At 40.0% G+C, this 12,346-nt stretch overlaps 1 protein-coding gene across 1 annotated transcript; it reads right to left on the minus strand.

The window, feature by feature from the left end:
• Window positions 1-3,089: 3,089 nt before the first annotated feature.
• Window positions 3,090-12,008, minus strand: LOC139222251 (zinc finger protein 11-like). Its single transcript, XM_070854225.1, has 9 exons — window positions 11,948-12,008; window positions 10,572-11,485; window positions 6,278-6,406; window positions 5,857-5,961; window positions 5,590-5,685; window positions 5,327-5,437; window positions 4,909-5,026; window positions 4,549-4,725; window positions 3,090-4,057 (listed from the first exon to the last, which is right to left on the minus strand). Exons 1-9 carry the CDS (start codon window positions 12,006-12,008, stop codon window positions 3,186-3,188), a joined length of 2,583 nt encoding a protein of 860 aa, XP_070710326.1. The 3' UTR covers window positions 3,090-3,185.
• Window positions 12,009-12,346: the final 338 nt, after the last annotated feature.

Below are 12,346 nucleotides of genomic sequence, written 5' to 3' on the forward strand. Positions count from 1 at the left end.
CGTGAACTCGTCCTTTTGCAGTAACGTTAGTCAGGCAGTGTGCTTGTGTGTTGTGGGGGTGTGGCTTTGTACTCAGATCCAGATGTTTCTTCGCTCGTGCCACTGAGCTTTCTGAGCATCTGGGTGGCTTGAAGGCTGTTTCAGAGGAATTAAGGCTAAACTCACTTTCCAAACCAGTGCTTTCAACATAGAGTCGTGAGCGATGGTAAAATGATTAGTGGATTGATAGTGAAGGAATCATGACAATTTTGATGATTAATTTGTTGTTTAAGTCAATTGTATCAAAGCCAAATATGAGGATTTTCTGCTTTTTTCTGGCAGTTTTGGATTGTTGGCATCACAAAGACATTTATTAGACCAAGCAATTGACCCGTCAATTAATCCAAAAAGCAACTGACATTAACCAATTCAATAAAGAATAATTATTTGTTGCAGCTTTTAGATGTGTGTAACTTCATGGCCTTTGTTGATTCCTGTGTGTGCACGTTAGGAGCTTGTGGTCATGTGTGAGTGATTACCAGTTTATGATCTGTAAATATGGTTCACATCAACATACAAGTCAGAATTAAGATTTTTTTCCTGCAACTATATAACAATCTAGTCTTGTCTGAATATGTGAACATGTTTGATGAACTATACTAAAAGCCAGTTGGATGCCAGGTGCACTTTGACCGAGGAGTGATTTTTCCGTGTCACATTTTGAATTTCAGTCTCCTCTTCTCCTTTCAAATTGGGACAGGAAATGAAAAGAAAATTCAAGTTGTTTGTTGTTTGAGTAATTTGTGGTTTACTGGTTACTATGTTTGGTTGTGTTATCCAGAGAGAGCTGTCAGTCTCTCCATCAGTCTACTACAGGACAGTCACTTTCTCACTCCAGTGTCTTCTGTTCTTTATTTCATCAGGACTCACGTTAAAAAAAAAAAAGCTCCCTCTCAGACTGTGCATTAAGCAACGTTTGAGCCAGCTCCAAGGATGTAGAATCTGACATCTCCACCTCTTCATCCTGGGCAAAGTATCAATACATACAAAAGCCACAGTGCATAAACTTTCTGCTAATATAAAGTCATAATAATAAAAATGTCAGCCAGCAGCTGTCATGGCCCCCACTCATCCTCTCCATTAGTTTACATGCTGTTACTGTACTTTGGCATTTTATTTAAAACAATGTGTCCATTTGCTTTATCACTTGCCTGCCAGATTGAAGCAGTTGCAATTTCTGTCCAGCACCTTTCCTTCGACAATTCATCATAGACACATTCATTGTATCCAACGTGTTTGGTGACAATTTGTTTTATTTCTGAGGAGAAACACATAGGTTGTTTTCCTTATTTAGTGTTAATGGCTTATCTTTTTAGCTTGTGATTAGAACCCTTCAGGATAAGTAACATTAGGAGCTGGTTGAGAGAAAAATGAGAATAGCTCTGTAGGCACTAAGGGACAGATTTCCATACATGAATATGTCTTTAATTCAATTAGTGCTTCCAATCTGCATGAAATTAGAATCTGCTTTAATGGCATTGGAGCTAATTATTAAATCTGCAGATAGGACTGGTGCAGTCTGTGAGGAAGGGGCGAGAGCTGAAAAGGTGCAGCTCGGAGATGATGGTGGTCCAATCATAGCTTGATGGAAGAGTGAATTTCTTGTAATTACTGTGTGTAATTTCTCGTAAATTAAAGGTGCTCACTACTGTCACCTGCCATACCAGCTTCATCAAACCATGGAGAGGAAATGAGAAGCTGTGAGTTTGGTGGCCAGCTTCACTGGAAATGTTGTCAGCCTCTCTATCATATTATGCTATTACTGTTGTCTACTGTCTTCTATCTCTTATACTATACAGTGGGGCAAAAAAGTATTTAGTTAGCCACCAATTGTGCAAGTTCTCCCACTTAAAAAGATGAGAGAGGCCTGTAATTTTCATCATAGGTACACTTCAACTATGAGAGACAGAATGGGGGGAAATAATCCAGGAAATCACATTGTAGGATTTTTAATGAATTAATTGGTAAATTCCTCGGTAAAATAAGTATTTGGTCACCTACAAACAAGCAAGATTTCTGGCTCTCACAGACCTGTAACTTCTTCTTTAAGAGGCTCCTCTGTCCTCCACTCGTTACCTGTATTAATGGCACCTGTTTGAACTCGTTATCAGTATAAAAGACACCTGTCCACAACCTCAAACAGTCACACTCCAAACTCCACTATGGCCAAGACCAAAGAGCTGTCAAAGGACACCAGAAACAAAATTGTAGACCTGCACCAGGCTGAGAAGACTGAATCTGCAATAGGTAAGCAGCTTGGTGTGAAGAAATCAACTGTGGGAGCAATTATTAGAAAATGGAAGACATACAAGACCACTGATAATCTCCCTCGATCTGGGGCTCCACGCAAGATCTCACCCCGTGGGGTCAAAATGATCACAAGAACGGTGAGCAAAAATCCCAGAACCACACGGGGGGACCTAGTGAATGACCTGCAGAGAGCTGGGACCAAAGTAACAAAGGCTACCATCAGTAACACACTACGCCGCCAGGGACTCAAATCCTGCAGTGCCAGACGTGTCCCCCTGCTTAAGCCAGTACATGTCCAGGCCCGTCTGAAGTTTGCTAGAGAGCATTTGGATGATCCAGAAGAGGATTGGGAGAATGTCATATGGTCAGATGAAACCAAAATAGAACTTTTTGGTAAAAACTCAACTTGTCGTGTTTGAAGGAGAAAGAATGCTGAGTTACATCCAAAGAACACCATACCTACTGTGAAGCATGTTATGTGAATATACCTCAAATGTACGTATAGATCAGGCCTTTTATAATAGAGAGCAGTGACTCTCTTTTCTAATCAAGGTTTCTTTGTGGTTTAGTTCAGTGATAGTGGAGGGGAATTTAACTGAGACACAAAAAGAGAAATTACACCCAAATTCAGTATATTATATTTTATTTGTGATTACACTTACTTTAGTCAGTGATGGTCAAACTTCACCTGCAAAGTTTAGAGAGTAAATTTCACAAAGTATACAAAAATATTCACAAGGAACAAGACAATAACAGCAGAAGCTTGACACAAACATACTGTAGACAATGGAATAAATATCTAGATGTACAGATGCAAACACAAACCTGAACTGTTCAAACCTTCAATGTTCCATATATGAAAGAGCACATGAGGTATAGGGCCCACTCTGAAAAGATCACTCTGTCGATGCTTTTGCTTGTCTCGTCTCCTTGTGACTTCGCAAATGTATTTTCAGGTTGTTTGATGAGTAGAATCTCTTGTCACAGGCGACACATTTATAGGGTCTTTCTCCGGTGTGAATTCGAATGTGTTTAGCGAGCCCTGACTGGCACCGGAAGAACTTACCACACTGGGAGCAGGGAAATGGACGCTCGCCTGTGTGAATTCGTTGATGCACTTTAAGCCTTTGCAGCGTGATGTATTTTTTCCCACAGTCCTTGCAGTGATACGGTCTTTCACCTGTGTGCAACCGTGAATGGATCTGAAACGCACCCCTGTTGGAAAAGGCTCTCCCACATTCACTACACAGGTACGGTTTCTCCCCTTTGTGCAGTCTGATGTGCTGCGTCAGCGAGTACGGCTGGTCGAATTTCTTATCACAATACTTACAGGCATACGGACGCTTCCCTGTGTGAAGACGCAAATGAGTTTCCAGCACTTTCGGACATGGAAGCCCTTTGCCACAATAGGAACAAACGTACGGCTTCACATCAGAGTGAGCTTGAAAGTGCTGCTCAAGGCGACGCTTTGTCTGGAAAGTCTTCTCGCATTTGTCACAGCGGTGCAGCTGCTTCAGTGATGGATGTTCGGCTCTTAGGTGGCGTCTTAACATTACTGGTGTCCTAAACCTCTTCCGACACTGCAGGCAGGTGAGGTTTCCGGTTTCCTCTGCAGTGGAGGACAAGTTCAGCTTTAACTCTGCAGCTCTATTACTCTCTTGGACTCTGGTGCTGTCCGCCACAGCCTCCTCTGAGATTGTCACCTGGGTCTCGTAAACAACTGGTAGGGAATAGTAGGCGCTTTGAGGGACCCAGCTGCTGACGTGATCTGCAGGAAAGAAATCCAAGTGGTTTAGTCTTTTCAGCATGTTTTTTTTTTTTTTTGTACTTTTCAGACTAAGCACTGATAGTACAGGAAAATAGCTCTGCATAGCACTAATGGCCTTCGTACCATGGCAACTGAGATTTCTTACACAGTATGACCTTTATCACCTTTGAAGCAGGTATTTGTTTCCAGTTTTAAATCTATGTGCCAGTACTAACCTTTGGGTAAGCTCAGCAACACTGAGGCTTTGAGCTACCGTTATTAGTGTGAAAAAACATTGATAAAATGCTTCTCAGTCAGAGCCACACAAATTCACTTTTGAATGTGTTGGATATTTGTATGAATTTGGACGTACAAATGGGCAAAAACTGAGATGAAGAAAGACAGAACATCAGAAATAAGTGGGGCTTCGTAAAACTAAGGATGCTCACCACTGTCACATGCTAGTCCAGCTTCATCAGAGCACGGAGAGGAAGCGAGTGGTGACAGCCTACTCTCCTGAAACTGAGAGTTTGATGGATCAGGTTTAATAGAACTGTTGTCAGTCTCTTCATCACTGCTGTGTCCATCTTTTCCATCTCTTATACTATCTGTGTGATCTTCCGAGGCCACTAGGGTCTGTTTAGATGCAAGTGTGGACAGGATAGTGTCCGACATGAAGGAGTACTCACCTACAAAAGGAAACACTCCTGTTAAAGGCAGTGTGTGTATATGTATATGTGTATATATATATAAAATATATTCATCAGTAGCTGTAAGAGAAAATCAGAAGGGGGTTTTAACCAAAGTAATATATCACTCATAATAAAGGGCTTCATTGTTCATTATTACGGTAAAATGCCAAAGTCCTGTACTTTTAGTCAACTTTTGTCTCTGTTTTTGATGCTGCAGAATCTTCCTCAGATCGTCATGATCGGAGACAAACTGCTCAAACTGGAAGTCAAAGGACGACAGGTCAAACACGGAGGACACCTGGAGAAGTGGAAAAGAGTAATGGTAAATTAAAAAAAAGTTCCTTTTCATCACTCTTGTCACTGTGGGTCTATATTCATAACCTGGTATACTGACAATAAACAGCAATGTCCAGCACTTGGCCTAAACCAAGCCAAACCAAAACCAATGAAATTACTTTCATCATGACTTATATTTGATATTTGAGTCCTTATTATCTATTAGTAGTAAGTAGTAGTAAGTTAAATCCACAAATAATACTATTAGCGCAATTCAAATAATGCAGGATCTGCAAACAACCGTGACCTTGATGCTGCTCACCTTTGAAAAACTTGGTACTGGAAGAAACTCCTCGAGTCGGTAGAAGAACTCCCACACCAGGATCTGCAACACGGTGTCAAAACGGGATCCGTACAGTGCTGGGAACATCTCCTGGACGGGAAAAAATAGCATAAATACAGAGTGTTACATCGTTATTTAAGAAAATACCTCAAATATATACAGAAAAAATAGCTTCGACACAGATGAAAAAAACTGACACAAACTGAAAAATGTCACTGATGATAGTTAAAGGGAGACCTCACCTTGAGAAATGTATCCTTTTCATATTTGTCACTAAGTAATGTCTGAACCAGCTCCACAAATGCAGACTTTGATATCTCCACCTCTCCATCTTGATCCTGCCATGAAGCCCAGGAGATGTTTATTTTTAACTTTGTCATCAGTTTTCCACTCAACTAAATACGGGTAGTGTGTATGAATGCTGCATCTCTATCTAATAATAGAAATATAATTTGGGCATTTGTTTAAGGTCATGCCAGTATGACAACACTTAGACAAATATTTCTTACCTCTTCCTCCTTGCAGTTCATTGTCATGTTCTGAAAAATGTTGAGGTGTTCCTGGATGCCATTACTATCGATGGGATCTATCTTTGTTAGAAATTCCAGAATTATCTAAGACACAAAATGTGCATTTATGTTGAAGTTTATGGCCAATTACATGTCAATATAAGAACCACAGTGCTTTTGCTCTTTTGCTGCTGTAGCACCAGAATTTTCCCTCGGATCAATAAAGTATTTCTATCTATCTACACAGTCCAATAACATACCAAAAGAACAGACTATACACGTTATGATATCAGTGCATGAATATTACTGTACATCTAGGAAAGCGTCATAATCCAGTTTTCCACACAGATGAAAAACAAGTTCTCCTACAGATACTTGTACTTTTTATTAATAAATAGTCAGTTTATCTACGTGTCCTCACCCGAGCTCTCAGTCCCAGGATGAGCTGAGTCTTCTGCTTGTAGCTCAAAAGCTCTGGGACCATCTCTGTCACTACTGTGATGAATTCAGCCAGTTTGTCATACTGCTCTACATTTCTTTCCTGGGCCACCTGCCACATGCAGGCTGACATCAGCCTCAGTGGAGGAACCAGCAGACGCAGAGATGACAGAGGTAGATGGGGATCTGACAGAAGGTGCAGGCAGAGAGAAGCAAACAAAATACTTATTAAACTGTAATACTTCAAGTAAATGCAGCATCTTATGTCTGCTAAACACACTCAAAGGCAATAACACTATTGACCTTAGCTGTTATCTGACTATGTAGCTTTTAGGTGGTGATAACTGACCAACAGGAGACTGGCTGTTACGGTATTAGCTACATCCTCCTAACCAAGCCTGAGGCACACTGACATCAAACATCCTTTAAGTGGAAGCTTATGGTTTCAAATACAAACCTCGATATCTGGCCATTTTTGCAGCGTGTCAGATAGTTAGCTTAGATTTGCTGACTGTATTTAAGTTGAAAGTCACCCTCTAATCGTTACTTTTATTTTCTGCTGATTACACATATGTTTATCATATTTTAGACTATCGCCAATGCAAATACTGTTTGTTGTAAGAGTATTTTAGTCTTGCTAGCTAACGTTTTCAGGACCCTGTGCGCGTCTAACAGTAACAACATTGAAACTTCCGGTTTGCATCCTTCAAAATAAAAGTGGCATCTTCACAAAATTTTTATTTGGTCCAAAGATCTTACTGGCAAAGACCAAAAAATACCTCTTGGCCTATATGTGATCCCTTTACTATATTGTGATCACCATTTAATTTTAATGGGGGCATACCAAATGATAATAGGCTGAGACAATATTAAAATAACAGTGGCCAAATTCTCTGGTTTACTTTTGAAGGGGGAGACGCATAACGGAAGTCATGTGGTTGCTATAGGAACGCAAAAGTTGTTGCTATTTTTCAAAATAACATTTCAGCGCAATATCAAAATGTAAATATCCATCTTTCATGTCTGTCTACCTGTTTAATCACTCAATTTTAAATTTACTCGCACTTTATTTGTCTCATGTGCTGTAATTATTGGACATGAATAACTAATAATAGCCAACATGTAATTCATTAAACTGCAAATACTTCATCAGCTCTGTTTTAAAATGTAAACAAACTGATGGTCATAAATCTGAACGTGCTGGGGATTATTTGGAGGTCAACAAGGTAATGTAAAATGTTAATGTTGTCAAATGAATCATAATTAAAGTGTATGGCTCTAAAGATTAAAATGGTAGCTGCAGCCTCTCTAGTGACTACTTCTATAGTAAGACTTCAGCCTACTCTGTTCCTACATTAAAATTTAAAAAAAGCCATTATAATCTTTGGTATACACGTTCATTATAGTCACTGAGTTCAACCACCTGAACTAGAGCCCTACCGATAAATCAACCAGGCTCAGCTCAGATGTATTGATATTGGTGTATGGGTGTGTATATGTCAGCCAGTCAATGATAACAAATTAAAGTACAAAAAATTGGTTTTGAAACAGTGTCACCATTATAATTTCTCCACCAAACAGCAGCAACAAGTTTATTCTCAGCTGGAAACTGGAAACGTATCAATTGGGGTAAAATTTACACCCAGCATACAGCATAAAGGGCTTACACATATATGAGCATGCCTTAATGTTGGTATATTTAATTTGATTCGCTTACATTCTTTATCTCCGAGATTACTAAGATTACTCGATATCTGGCCATTTTTGCAGCGTGTCAGATAGTTAGCTTAGATTTGCTGACTGTATTTAAGTTGAAAGTCACCCTCTAATCGTTACTTTTATTTTCTGCTGATTACACATATGTTTATCATATTTTAGACTATCGCCAATCCAAACACTGTTTGTTGTAAGAGTATTTTAGTCTTGCTAGCTACCGTTTTCAGGACCCTGTGCGCGTCCAACAGTAACAACATTGAAACTTCCGGTTTGCATCCTTCAAAATAAAAGTGGCATCTTCACAAAATTTTTATTTGGTCCAAAGATCTTACTGGCAAAGACCAAAAAATACCTCTTGGCCTATATGTGATCCCTTTACTATATTGTGATCACCATTTAGTTTTAATGGGGGCATACCAAATGATAATACGTTGAGACAATATTAAAATAACAGTGGCCAAATTCTCTGGTTTACTTTTGAAGGGGGAGACGCATAACGGAAGTCATGTGGTTGCTATAGGAACGCAAAAGTTGTTGCTATTTTTCAAAATAACATTTCAGCACAATATCAAAATGTAAATATCCATCTTTCATGTCTGTCTACTTGTTTAATCACTCAACATAATTAAAGTGTATGGCTCTAAAGATTAAAATGGTAGCTGCAGCCTCTCTGGTGACTACTTCTATAGTAAGACTTCAGCCTACTCTGTTCCTACATTTAAATTTAAAAAAAGCCATTATAATCTTTGGTATACACGTTCATTATAGTCACTGAGTTCAACCACCTGAACTAGAGCCCTACCGATAAATCAACCAGGCTCAGCTCAGATGTATTGATATTGGTGTATGGGTGTGTATCTGTCAGCCAGTCAATGATAACAAATTAAAGTACAAAAAATTGGTTTTGAAACGGTGTCACCATTATAATTTCTCCACCAAACAGCAGCAACAAGTTTATTCTCAGCTGGAAACTGGAAACGTATCAATTGGGGTAAAATTTACACCCAGCATACAGCATAAAGGGCTTACACATATATGAGCATGCCTTAATGTTGGTATATTTAATTTGATTCGCTTACATTCTTTATCTCCGAGATTACTAAGATTACTCGATATCTGGCCATTTTTGCAGCGTGTCAGATAGTTAGCTTAGATTTGCTGACTGTATTTAAGTTGAAAGTCACCCTCTAATCGTTACTTTTATTTTCTGCTGATTACACATATGTTTATCATATTTTAGACTATCGCCAATGCAAATACTGTTTTGTTGTAAGAGTATTTTAGTCTTGCTAGCTAACGTTTTCAGGACCCTGTGCGCGTCCAACATAAACAACATTGAAACTTCCGGTTTGCATCCTTCAAAATAAAAGTGGCATCTTCACAAAGTTTTTATTTGGTCCAAAGATCTTACTGGCAAAGACCAAAAAATACCTCTTGGCCTATATGTGATCCCTTTACTATATTGTGATCACCATTTAATTTTAATGGGGGCATACCAAATGATAATACGCTGAGACAATATTAAAATAACAGTGGCCAAATTCTCTGGTTTATTTTTGAAGGGGGAGACGCATAACGGAAGTCATGTGGTTGCTATAGGAACGCAAAAGTTGTTGCTATTTTTCAAAATAACATTTCAGCGCAATATCAAAATGTAAATATCCATCTTTCATGTCTGGCTACTTGTTTAATCACTCAATTTTAAATTTACTCGCACTTTATTTGTCTCGTGTGCTGTAATTATTGGACATGAATAACTAATAATAGCCAACATGTAATTCATTAAACTGCAAATACTTCATCGGCTCTGTTTTAAAATGTAAACAAACTGATGGTCATAAATCTGAACGTGCTGGGGATTATTTGGAGGTCAACAAGATGTAATGTAAAATGTTAATGTTGTCAAATGAATCATAATTAAAGTGTATGGCTCTAAAGATTAAAATGGTAGCTGCAGCCTCTCTAGTGACCACTTCTATAGTAAGACTTCAGCCTACTCTGTTCCTACATTAAAATTTAAAAAAAGCCATTATAATCTTTGGTATACACGTTCATTATAGTCACTGAGTTCAACCACCTGAACTAGAGCCCTACCGATAAATCAACCAGGCTCAGCTTAGATGTATTGATATTGGTGTATGGGTGTGTATATGTCAGCCAGTCAATGATAACAAATTAAAGTACAAAAAATGCCAAAAAATTGGTTTTGAAACGGTGTCACCATTATAATTTCTCCACCAAACAGCAGCAACAAGTTTATTCTCAGCTGGAAACTGGAAACGTATCAATTGGGGTAAAATTTACACCCTGATATAGGCACACCTGCTTATTGACATTCTTACAGCATAAAGGGCTTACACACATATGAGCATGCCTTAATGTTGGTATATTTAATTTGATTCGCTTACATTCTTTATCTCCAAGATTACTTAGACCCATACATTTTAGTAATATGTATTAAAGCAGTCTGTCCTGACTTCGGAATCAACTGACTCTTATCTATCACGTAAGACACTTCACAGCACAGGTCCAAAAACAGTCTGCTAGATGTTCTTGTGGACTTTGAGGTGTATTTTCATGTTGGATTTCTGGGAGAAGGTCTTGTGACATGTTAAACACTGGTGAGGTTTCTCTCCTGTGTGTGTCCGTGTGTGTTTCTTCAGTCCTGAACTACAGTGGAACGATTTGTCGCACTGTGAGCAAGAGTACGGCCTCTCCCCTGTGTGGAATCTCCGATGCACCGTCAATTGTACGGCCGTGGCGAAACCCTTTCCGCAGGATTCACACTGATAAGGCCGCTCACCTGTGTGAGTGCGTGAATGCACCAGCAAGGCCCCGGAGCTACAGAAGGACATACCGCATGTGCTGCACAGGTACGGCTTCTCTTTCTTATGCATCCTGAGGTGCACGGTGCGCGGATACAGCTGCGTGAACTTCTTGTCGCAAAAAGTACAGGCGTATGGGCGCTCACCAGTGTGAATGCGCACATGAGACTTCAGGACTGCATTTGTGAGGAACCTCTTGTCGCAGTACGAGCAGGCAAACGGCCTCTCTCCACTGTGTCTTCGCAGATGAACTGTGAGCAAAGCTTGAGCGCTAAATCTCTTCTCACAAAGGCTGCAAGCGAAGGACAGGGCTTTGGGTTTAGAGTGGATAAGAAAATGCTGATTCAGGTATTTTTGACTTTTATACGAGTTGTCGCACTGAGTGCACTTGAAAGGCCGTACAGAGGAGTGAACTACATGATGTTTCTTCAAGGAGGAACGAGATGCAAAAGTCTTGCCACACTCCAGGCAGGTGTTTGCACCGGGTCCTCTGGAGCTCTCACTGACATCAGCTCTGCTTCTCGTCAAGGACCGGATCGTGCTCTCCTCTGATGGCTCCTTGTCTCTGCTCACATCCAGATGTTTCTTTCCTCCTTCCACTGAGGTTTCTGAGCATCTGGGTGGCTGGAAGGAGGCTTCACCTGCTGTTCCTGCTGACAGGAAACAAGAGAATTAGTCATGAATTCCCTAAACAGAATCTAGTAAGCAAGAAAAGTTTTTATTTAGTATAGCACTTTTCACAGAGCAAAGTCACAGTAAAAGTGAGAAGTGTTTCACAGGAGTAAAAGAAAAAGAAAAACTAAATATATATGATAAAATCATGAATAAGATCATAAAAGCAGTGAAAGAAGGAACAAATCTAAAACACACCAATCATAACTCATAAACACTAGACAGCAGGAGGCAAGAAAAAAGACCATCTACATGCTAAGTGAAGATTTTGCCCCAATATGACTTCAAAGCCGACTGCATGCCTGATGAACAGGTGATCCTCAGTACTTTTCATAGATTATCCAGAAAGTCGTGTACAAGGTAAAAGACGCTCACCATCGTCACCTGCCGCAGCAGCTTCTTCAGAACATGGAGAGGACGTGAGTGGTGACAGCCCGTACTCGTGCAGCCCAGAGTTTGGATTAGTTTCAGCTGAGCTGTCGTCGGTCTCTTCGCCGTCATCACAAACGTCCTCCGCGCTAAAGCTGCTTTCTTGCTTCAGCAGCTTCTGCTCTGACCTGTCTTGACTTCTTCCATGTGACTCCTCAGTGTCTGGCTTGCCGTTCACACCTCCTGCATCCGTTTTCTGATCAATCTGATCTTCAGATGCAGCCGAGGTCTGTTTAGATGCGAGCGTGGAGAGGATGGTGTCTGACGTGAAGGTGAATTCGCCTGAGAAACAGAGATAACGTTGATCCTAGAGGAGGAATTCCATGTGAAGAGTCGTGTTGGCAGTAATGCAACACTTTAAGCAGCAGAATAAATTATTATTACAGAAAACGTCAATACAGAATACTGGA

Source organism: Pempheris klunzingeri, chromosome 22 (genome assembly GCF_042242105.1).
Source record: "Pempheris klunzingeri isolate RE-2024b chromosome 22, fPemKlu1.hap1, whole genome shotgun sequence".
Taxonomy (NCBI): domain Eukaryota; kingdom Metazoa; phylum Chordata; class Actinopteri; order Acropomatiformes; family Pempheridae; genus Pempheris; species Pempheris klunzingeri.

Coding starts and splice junctions, on each gene's coding strand:
- LOC139222251 (XM_070854225.1), bottom strand. CDS start 12,008: ATGACGGCGAAGAGACCGACGACAGCTCAGCTGAAACTAATCCAAACT. Junction 6,407..10,571: donor ACATGAAAATACACCTCAAA/GTCCACAAGAAC, acceptor TGCATGTGGCAG/GTGGCCCAGGAAAGAAATGT. Junction 5,686..5,856: donor TGAACTGCAAGGAGGAAGAG/GTAAGAAATATT, acceptor GCTTCATGGCAG/GATCAAGATGGAGAGGTGGA.